The sequence below is a fragment of the Neovison vison genome, chromosome 4 (genome assembly GCF_020171115.1).
Source record: "Neovison vison isolate M4711 chromosome 4, ASM_NN_V1, whole genome shotgun sequence".
Taxonomy (NCBI): Eukaryota; Metazoa; Chordata; class Mammalia; order Carnivora; family Mustelidae; genus Neogale; species Neogale vison.
Window position 1 is genome coordinate 38,559,300 of NC_058094.1, and position 10,116 is coordinate 38,569,415.

Consider the following 10,116-nt stretch of genomic DNA (forward strand, 5'->3'; position numbering starts at 1 on the left):
AAATCACCTGGGAGCATTGTAAGATTACGAATTCCTGGGGACCCAACCCCAAGAGTCTGATTTGACAGAGTGATGCCCAGAAATCTACTTTGTTGAAAGCTCCCCAGATGATTCCAGTGCACAATAAAGTGGCTGTAAAGGGCTGTAAGCAATGCCTTTTACATTTCCTTCCCTCCTATCTAATATGGTGCTTGGCAATTAGTCAGATGTCAAGAAATGACTGCTATGGTGAGAAAATGTCTAAGTAATTGGAGAGGACTGGAGGATGACTAAAATTCCAACCTGGGTGGCTGAAAGCGCCTTGTCTCCGTGGCCAGATGTGAGGGGGCAGGTGGAAGGAAGAGCAAGCTTGTGTGATGGTGAGAAGTCCAGTTTCAGACAAAGTGACACCCAAATGTGGGTGCAGCATGCCTGGGGCTCAGAAGTGATGTAGGGTCAGGCATGGAGACATGTAAGACGTGTGCAGACTAGTGGAGGCTGCTGCTTGGCTCAGGTGTGCTTTAGTCTGCTAAGGTCAGAGCTCCGGGGGGACATGCAGGATGAGGGTCAGTAGGAGGACCAAGACCCAGTGGGTATGGGAGAGGGAGAAGCAGAGCCCTTGGGAGAACCGGCTATGAGCAGGATCCAAAAAGTAACAGAGGAGGGAGTACAAAGAACTTAGAGGTTGGCCTATGGGGACAGAATCTGGATGGAAGAGCCTGAGAGCTGAGGAAAGGCCACCAAATTTAACTATCAGGAAAGCACTGGTGATCTTTAAAAGAGCAGTTTGGAGAGAGTGGGAGGAACAGGCGCCGATTGCAGGGATAAAACAAGGAGAGGAATGAAGAGGACAGCTGAGGCTGGTAGCAGAGATCAGCCACTGGGAGTGTCTCGGGGGAAAGGGGAAACTAGAAGGGCAGCTAGAAGAGGAGCACAGAGGAAAGCAAGGTAGGGATCCTCACTCATCCCTGTGGCAGGTCTGGTGCAGGGACCTTCCTTTCTTCTGTTCTTCTCACTACCCTTCCTGGGCTGTGTCACCCACGGCCTCAACCTCCACCTCTCAGTGAAGGAGTCCTGTCCCAGGCTCCCCTTGGCAACCCCCGCTCCCCACCCCTGACCTCCCACCTTCACCCCATCTGTGCGGGACACAGGCACTCAGGCAACACCTATGAACCTCAGGGACAGATCCAAGGATTCCTATCTCTCCTAGTGGTGCCACCGTCGACCCCATCACCAACCAAGCCAGACACCCAGCTATCTCACCCTCCCTCTTCCTCAAGATCCCTGACCTTGACCACATCCACCCCAGCAACCCGCTCTGCCCCTTCCTGTCCAGCCCACTCCCTTCATGTCTGACCTTAAATAGGTCTCCTGGCCCCCTCCATACCTCCCAGCCACTGTCAGAGTCATGTTCTGACAACACTGATTCGGTCAGATGTCCCACCCTAGTGACCAAAGAATGAAGCTCAAGCTCCTTTCGGGGAGGTGGGGGGTTTGCTTGAGACTGGTTCGCACCACACTTCTATTTAGCTGCTCTGGCTTTCAAGTTTACCACCAAGCTGGCCGCATGTGGCAGGGAGCTTTCTTCCTTCCCCTTCCCCCATCTTTCCATCTCAGACTCCCTTGGCCACCTCTGTCTGGCCAACGCCTGGCACTCTTTCCATTCGCACCCCAGAAGTCCCACCTTCAGAAGGATACATTTACTGCTCCTTTCCTTGTCTACTCACTCCCCTCACTCCCCTTCATTCAGTAGGCTTTTTGTAGCTTTCAGGTCTCTGTTTTACCAGACCGTGCACCCCTTTGATGGAGGCACCAGGTAGACAGGGGTGGGACTAGACTCCAGCGTAGGTCCTCCCAGGAGGCCACTGGCAGGCAAAAAACAGACTACGTTGAATGGGAATAAAATGAATTCAAGGGAAGGCCTACAATAACTTAATCAAACTTAGCTTCTCCTATTCTCCCTTCTTCTGTCTGCTCTTTCCCTTCATTCTTCTGTCTTTTCTTTCCTTCACTTTCTCCTTCTGTAGCCCCTTGTGTTTTTCCTTTTTTTTTTTTTTTTCCTGGCTTCTTTCTACTCCTTCTTCCTTCTGTGGGAGATTGCACCAGCTCCAAGGATGCCTGCCCCTTTTCCTCTGTTGTATCTCTTTCCCCTGGGCCACATCTTTGAAGCATTTGTATCTACATCCAACTAAAAGCATCGGCTTGTTATCCAAAGACACAGTAATTTGCTTTGGAGAATTTATCCAGGTGGGTAAGATTGACAAATGAGGTCACAGAAGGAAGAAAACCTTGCCAATCTGTAGACCTACACTATCAATTGGCTGTAAAACCCAGACAAGGTCCTTGGGTAGAAATGCTAGTTAAGAGTCCTCCTAAAAATAAGAGGAGATAATAAGCATGTAAGCACAGTATTTAAGCTCTGCCCTCAAGAGGAGGTGTTTGTTTGCAAGGCAGGGGCACCTGGGTGGTTCAGTGGGTTAAAGCCTCTGCCTTTGGCTCAGGTCATGATCCCAGAGTCCTGGGTTTGAGCCCCACACTGGGCTCTCTGCTCAGCAGGAAGCCTGCTTCCCCCCCCCTCCGCCTCCTGCTTCTCTGCCTACTTGTGATCTCTGTCAAATAAATAAATGAATAAATAAATAAATAATCTTAAAAAAAAAAAAAAGATGCAAGGCATCCTGGCCCCAGAATATACCTGAACACACACATTTCTATGCCTGCGGGAGAGGAGACATGCACTTCACCCCACGTGGTGGGGATGCAGAGGTTCTGGGGACCTCCAGCACCTTCTCAGTGCTGCTCGAGGGTCCCACAGCCCCTCCCTCAGCCCCTGGGAGATGGGAGGCAGGTTCATACAGCCTGTTGCCCACTGTTCTGCCACTGCTCCTCAGTGAGAAATAAATGTGGGGTAGGGGTGATCCATAAGCCCTAGTTCCCCACAGGGGCCCTAGGACCCACCCTATTTCACAAAAGAAACACACATAAGTGGCCAAGAGTCATGAAGCCAAATGGGATCAATGTGATTTTCCTCTGTGTCCAGTGATTTTTTTTTTAATAACAGGAATTTGGATTAGGCGTATAAACAGTTTCAAGCCCAAAGGAGATACTTGTCAGTCATGTTAGAACTCCAGTCACCTGACACAGACACCAGTCCAAACATCTCTCTGGTGTCCTTGTCCCTGGAAGTGTTGTCTATCATGGTTGACTATTGAAGGGAGAAATGAAGAGAGAAATGAAATCGTCCGCTGTGCTTCAGGCTATCAGGACCTGCTCACTGCTCTACTGGGGATGCAGGGGGGCCTGCGGAAATTCTGTTTTTGCATTGAGATGGAGAACTGGCTGAGCTTTAAGGATGATCTAATCCAACCCTCTCGCTTTACAGCAAGGGTGGGGGGGGTGGTGTGAGGCTCAGAGAGACCAAATGATGTGTGTAAAATCACAGAATTGAAGGCAAAACTGTGAGTAGAGCTCAGTGACTTCCCTACAGATATGGCCTTTACTATAGCTCATGGTCTAATCCTGGTTCTGTGTATCCCCCAGCAGTTTTCACACCAAAACAACCAGAGCACTCAGCAGACCCAGACCCAAGTTACTGTCAGGGAGGTACCACTGTAGTGGGGACAGTGGCACCTGGAGGGGGTGCATTGGCACTGGTGGGCCCCATCAGTGGTGCTGAGCAAGGCAGTGTGGAAGGGGAAAATCCTGCAAGGGCTGTCTGTTCCACCAGGGTTCCAAGAATAAATGACCATCCTTTCTACAAAGCAGGCTGGAGGCTCTAGATCCTGGCGAATGATGGCCACCTCTGTATGCCAGCAAAGAATAAATAACAGCTCTTCCTTCCCAAGAATTCCTCAGAAAGCCCAGTCTTTCCCCAGAACTCTGGTCCCCAATGCTGCACACCCCTGTTGTGTTTGCCACCCCATACGTAATTGAAGTGTCTTAAGGACACATAAATAATCTTTTTCTATTTAATCTTCGAGGCTGGAGTCCTGAGTGGGTCACTCATCCCCGAGTCGAGCCGTGGAGACCGCTAGGGCAGCCACCAGACATAATGGTTCAGCAGGGCCCATGTCAATGCTTGCACAGTAGTGTGTTAATGAGTGTTGAAACTGACATTGCAAATACAGCGTTCTCAATTTTGCAAATTACAACTCTGTAACAAGTCATGCTGTTAAAACATATAAGAAATACCAGTTAAGCCTTCAAGTAGATAACACACAGCCTGTACAGATCACTGCTATCCCAAAGTGCAGAACAAATCATTTTCTTGGAAATGAGGCGAGAATTAGCAGGTAGTTCAATTATCTGAGTACTAAGAGAAGTAGAAATAACAGATCCAAATGTTAAATACCAATTACTACCTTAGGAGCTACGAATCAGCTCAGCATTACAACACGCCCTCCTCAAGAGCAAACCCAGGAAATGAGGGCATTTAGGCAGAAAACACAAATATATAACCAATGTCCATGCATTAGAGACACAGGGTCACTTCCAACTGGCACTTTTGAAATGCTCCTCACGTATGTTGTCAGAAGGGCCTGGTCCATACATGTGTCCCAGTGGCACTGAAAATAACAACCTTTCAATGCTGGGAGTGAAGAGGCTTTGAAGCCACAGCTGGAAATAAATGATCTGAAGCTTCTATTGTGCCCCCTAAAGGAGGTTTATGGGTCACTCTGACAGCCTGGTGGCCAATGATATCACCTCATAACTGTATTCTTAACTCCAGAAACAGAACATAAAATTAACCTGATCCTCCCTAACTAGTTTCAGAGACCAGAAGACACTGCCACATAAGATGTCACCTGGACAGAGCCCAACGGAGAGCTTGGGAACTCCATACCCTGATGGTACTTTGAAGGAAAGGAAGGTTGTTCCTCCCTAGACCACTTTCAGGCACCATCCTTGGTGGGAATTAATTCGAGGGTTCAAGCCAGCTGAGTTGTTCTCTCTCCCTCTGATCTGAAACCACCACTTGGAGAAGTCGATGCTATTAGCAACTTCTCACTCTCAGAAGTGACCAAAGTTTATATTGTATACAAGTGTATAAATATGTACAAGAGATGTTAAAAACACAGTCTCTAAAGCACTTTGGGATTCCCCCAATGAAAGGCACCAAATAAATGCAAGTCATTACTAAAATGGAAAGTCAAGTTTTCTAGCTTTCGTATCGGCGAAGAGTAACCACTAGGGGTTACCTCTTTTTTTGGTGGTAAAATCTGCCTTTTGAGAAAAATACTCATCAGAATGACTGAGTTATTCTGCCTCCTCCCCTTGTTTCAGCTTATCACAAACTACCATGCTCAGTGACCCGAGAACCCTGATCCTTGCCAAACTGAACAGTCTTCACAAGTTTGTACCCTTGCTGGCCCATAGTGCAGCTGGAGATAATCTCATAAATTCTCTGCCATCCAGTGCTGGAAACATGAGCTAAACCTAGGGCTCCATGTGCACCATATGCAAATTCTAAAAAACAACCCTGCTCTTCTGACTGGCAGCCAGTTGCCCTCATGTCATCTCACCTTTACCAATTCATCTACAAAGAGATGTGGATGGTAGACCACCAGGCACTGGGAGAGGCAACCTCCCAGCCCCCACCCCCATGAAGCTCCAGTCTCGTAGAAGAATTTGATCTGGAGACTCAAGGGTGTAAGGGACCAGTGCTTTCCTCCAACCAATTGCCCACTCTGTAGAAGCCACAGCAACTGTAAGTAACAAAGCCTTTCTGACAAGACCCTGAGGTATATGTTTCCTTCTACCAGCAGAGACACAAAATAGACCTCTGTAGAGAAGGCCCAAACCTTGGATAAAAAGCCTGCCTAACGCCTCACCTAGACCCCTGGATTCAGCACCCTTTCCAAAGCCCAAACAATCATGGAAGCCAATTGACGAGCCACCCAATTACCTGGAGAAGTACGTTATGAAGGGCCCTGGGTTCCGTTCACCATATTGTGGACTAGTTTGACTGAAGAAGAGGAGAGAGGACATTGTGGAGAAGGAAAGGGTTCTCAACATTCAACCCAAGTTTGGAAATATAAAAATGTAAAAGTCTTTTAAGGAGCAGTAAGCTTTTCAAGAAGTTTGTGATAACATTTCGCGAAGTAACAGTGTTGTTTTACAACTCCCTCCTTGCTTCTGGCCTCAACCCACCCTCTCCTGACAAAAGGTCATTGAAGTGGAAGTAAGCGCTGCAATATTTCCACCCCGGAAGCCACTCAGACGTCACTCATGCATGTCTCTGTTTTGAGCACGCACTTCCACACTGCCGGGTTTCCATGTCATACCAGGAACTCCAGGGCAATGAGAGCATCATATATAACCCACTGTATCCTAGAAGCAAAATGATCCAGGTAAATTCTGCTGGGAAAGAAAGGGGCTCTCATTTTATGAGCTTCCAGAGCCAGCAACAGTTTCTAAGCTACTGCTCTTGCTAGCAACACAGTAATGTTTGCCTCCAGGAGAGAAGACAACAGTAAACCTCTGTTGAGTTGAGAAAGACAACAGGACCTTATTTCTAAACATCTTAAAAAATAAATATTGCAAAAACATGCTTATATATAAGACACAGCAAGTTTTCATCAAATGGCCTAGACTGGGAACCTCAGCCAGAAATAAATCTCTCTATGACCCCCCCTTGGAAAGATGAAGGCCAGGCTTTGAAGGGTCTTCAGGTATTCCACGATTTGGCCTACGTGTAGCTGAAGGCCTGTCCCTAATGCTTCTCTTCTTAGGGGGAAAAAAAAAATTCAGTCATCACTACATGTTTAACAGAGTAACATTCTCTAAAGGCGACATTTACAAGATGAACATTAGTGTACATCATTCTAAAGGTGAACCGGGGTACCCATGCTAGCCACATTGCTACAGATAATTTGTAAAAACAACTCACGGACTTGCATCGGTCCCGTGTGCTCCACTTTGGATTCTTTGTTTTGGTAACAACACTAAATGGATAAAGAACTGAGATTTTGTTTTTGTATAACTGAGCAAAATCTCATCACAGCCTTGCTGACCCCTCAGATGGGTTTCCACCAGACAGACCTGTGGGGTCTTTTGGGACAGAACTCACACAACAACCTCAGAAACAAGAGCACAAACAGCTCACAAGACAGTACTGGGTCACGAGCACTAGAGTAGAGCACAGGATACACAGAAAAATTAGCATTCTGGGTGGTACTCATCTGGCAGAAAGGGGAACCTTTTTATGCCCACGAAGCAAAGACCAGTGAGTATCATTTCACAGAAGGGTGCAAAGGCATGATGTCTAATGCAGCACCCTCTAAAAAAGATTCTAAAGGCTGGGGAAGCAACCTGGGGTGCATAGCCCATGCATCTCTCCCCTGTGGGGCTGGGCCTATTCCTTATGCCATAACCCTAAGGTGCCCGAACTGTGTCGGAGGCACAAGATGCAACCCGGCAGTGTGGGTTTGAGGGTGACAAGTCCTCTCGGCTAATGTAGGGAATCATTTAAACTTAGTTCACTTGGTGAGCTCCTGCTCATATTCGTCAGGCTTGCCATGAGGGATTTAACTTTATGGGCATAGTAGTCCCTTAAATTGACGGAAGGGACCTCCTTCATTCCATCTCCAAAGTCACAGCTGCGCATGGCACTCTCCAGTTGCTTTTGGCGCCGGTAAAAGTGGGAGAACTTATTGAAGATTAAGGTGATGGGCAGTACCACCACTAGGATACCAGCCAGGATGCAGGCAGAGGCGGTCAACTTTCCCGCCGTAGTTCCCGGGACCACATCCCCATATCCCACAGTGGTCATGCTGACGGTGGCCCACCACCAGCAGGCAGGGATGGTGGTCAGGCCCTCGTTCTCCTCCTTTTCAATGGTGTAGGCCACAACGGAGAAGATGGAAATCCCCACAGAGAGATAGAGCAAAAGCAGCCCGACTTCTTTGTAGCTGTATTTTAGGGTGGCCCCCAGGGAACGGAGGCCAGTGGAGTGTCTAGCCAGCTTTAGGATGCGGAAAATCCTCATCAGCCTCAGGACCTGGGCCACTCTGCCCAAGTTGGCCAAGGTAGGTGTGCTCTCCACTACTAGGTTCACCACCAAAGTGATGTAAAAGGGGACGATGGACATGAGGTCAATAAGGTTGAGGGCATTCTTAAAAAATTTGAGGAAGTCAGGGGCCACAGCAAACCTGGCCACCAGCTCAAATGTGAACCAGGCGATACCAAAGTGCTCCACAATTTCGAACCTGGGGTCCTCCCCCGGGTTGCCCTGGCTGTCAGGTATCTGGAAATCTGGCAGGCTATTCAGGCACATGGTGATGATGGACCCCAACACCACCAGGATGGACAAGATGCTGAAGACCCTGCTCAAGACTGAGTAGCCAGGGTTGTCCAGCGCCAGCCACAGCTGCCTGCGGAAGTTGCCCAGCGGCTGCCCATCGAACTTGGAGGCGTCGTTGTAGAAAGCCAGGATCTCATCAAAGGAGGAAGTGGTGCTTTCTTGGTCGCTCTGCTCGTCCCACTTCTCCTGTTCTGGCTCCACTTTACGGCCATGGTAGCTGTAGCTACAGCAGGAGTCAATGAAGAACTCGTTTATGCCCCAGTACTCGATCTCCTGGCTGAAGGAGAAGACACACAGCTCGGCCATGACGTGAAGCTTGCCCGTGTGGTAGAAATGCAGCACGTAGGGGAAGAGCTCGGGGTTGCGATCGAAGTAGAACTCACGCTGGACATCGTCGTAGTCATCGCAGAGCTCCAGAATGGCCTCGCGCGAGTGGCAGAGGAGCAGCCGGCCCAGGCGCGTCTCAGGGAAGCGCAGCAGGGTGTGCGAGCGCAGCCGCCTCTTGAAGCCTCCTACATTGATGCGGATCTCTCCGTCTTCGACGTTGGCCTCAGACACGTCCCACAGACTCTGGCGGGTCATGCTGGAGACGCCCGAAAGCCCGTGCCGCGCGGGGGCGCTACACCTGCAGGAGGAGGAAACCACGTCTTGTGAGCTCCGAGCGCCCACAGCCGGGGCGCCCCTTTCTTTTCTCCCCACCCGTCTCTAGCGAGCCCCAGTACTCCCCGGGCGCGTCTCTAGGGTGTGAGGGCGCTGGGATAGGGGGAAGGTTCCATGGGGTTTGGCCCCTTCCCAAAGAAAGGTTAGGGAGGAGAGGGTGTATTTTCAGTAGCATGGCCGCGCCTCCACCCCCCCCGGGGTGGGGGGGGTCCTGTCGATCGCTTTACGCTTGCGGGGATCGCCCCCCCCCCGCCTTTGAGAGCCCAGTGGGGCTGAGAGCTGACCTTGCCCGTAGGCGGGCGGAGGAGACGCCCCCGCCCGCTCGCCGCAGACATGCGGGACTGTACCTGGGATGCGCACGGGCAGGGCTGGGCGGAGGTGGGGGGCGCGCAGCTTCGGGAGGGGGGCGGGGAAATACATCGCTCGTGTTTGTAAACCCGGCCTCTGGGTAGGGGGCCAGCCTGGCGTCCCCTGCGTCCAGCCCTCAAGACTGGAGCCTCCTCGCCCCCCGCCCGGGGCCTCCCCGCCCGCCTGGCGCGGTGCCCCGGAGCCGCGTGCGCCGCGCCTTACCCGGCAGAGCTGCCAGGGCTCGCCCTGCGCGTTCTGGAAGCGCTTACCTGCGAGCACGGGGGCCCGCGGCCGAGGCCGGCGGGAAACTTCCCCGACCTGCTTGTTAGCATCGCTGCGGTCGCCGCTGCTAGCTGGCTGTGCGTGTGCGCGCGGGTGCGAGTGTGTGTGCGCCTGTGTGTGCGCCCGGCGGGTCGGCGGGCGGGGTCCGCCAAGCGTCTCCTCCTGTCTCCGGCCGGAGATGCCGCCGCCGCCGCCCGCAGTTGCGGGAGGCTCACAGGTGGCTGCGTGGCCCGGCCGCTTGCAGAGCCCCCTTCTCTCGATCCGCATGCCCTCAGCCCCGGAGAGAGACAACAGCCCGCGCCGCGGGCGCCCGCGGAAGCCGGAGCGGGAGCGGAGCCGGTGCGCCTCGACTTGGCCCTGCGCTGGGACGCAGCGCCGTGGTGCTGAAAGGACAGCTCCACGCGTCCCGGCACCGGGCGCGGCCGCCGCCCAGACTCGGGAGGTGCAGCTGCCGCCGCGTCGGCTTCGCGACTCTCCTCGGGCGCGTCACCGCGACCCCTCTGCGCCCCCGGCTCGATACATGGCCGGCACCTTTCCCCTCCTTCGGT

General features: G+C 51.8%; 1 protein-coding gene across 1 annotated transcript; it reads right to left on the reverse strand.

Moving 5' to 3' along the window:
• Positions 1–4,049: 4,049 nt before the first annotated feature.
• On the reverse strand, positions 4,050–9,695 carry KCNS2 (potassium voltage-gated channel modifier subfamily S member 2). Its single transcript, XM_044245222.1, has 2 exons — positions 9,556–9,695; positions 4,050–8,903 (listed from the first exon to the last, which is right to left on the reverse strand). The coding sequence occupies exon 2, from the start codon at positions 8,858–8,860 to the stop codon at positions 7,427–7,429; it is 1,434 nt and encodes a 477-aa protein (XP_044101157.1). The 5' UTR covers positions 8,861–8,903; positions 9,556–9,695; the 3' UTR covers positions 4,050–7,426.
• Between the last annotated feature and the right edge of the window lie 421 nt (positions 9,696–10,116).

Bases quoted from the DNA above. Each gene is read 5' to 3' on its own strand.
- KCNS2 (XM_044245222.1), bottom strand. From the start codon at position 8,860: ATGACCCGCCAGAGTCTGTGGGACGTGTCTGAGGCCAACGTCGAAGAC.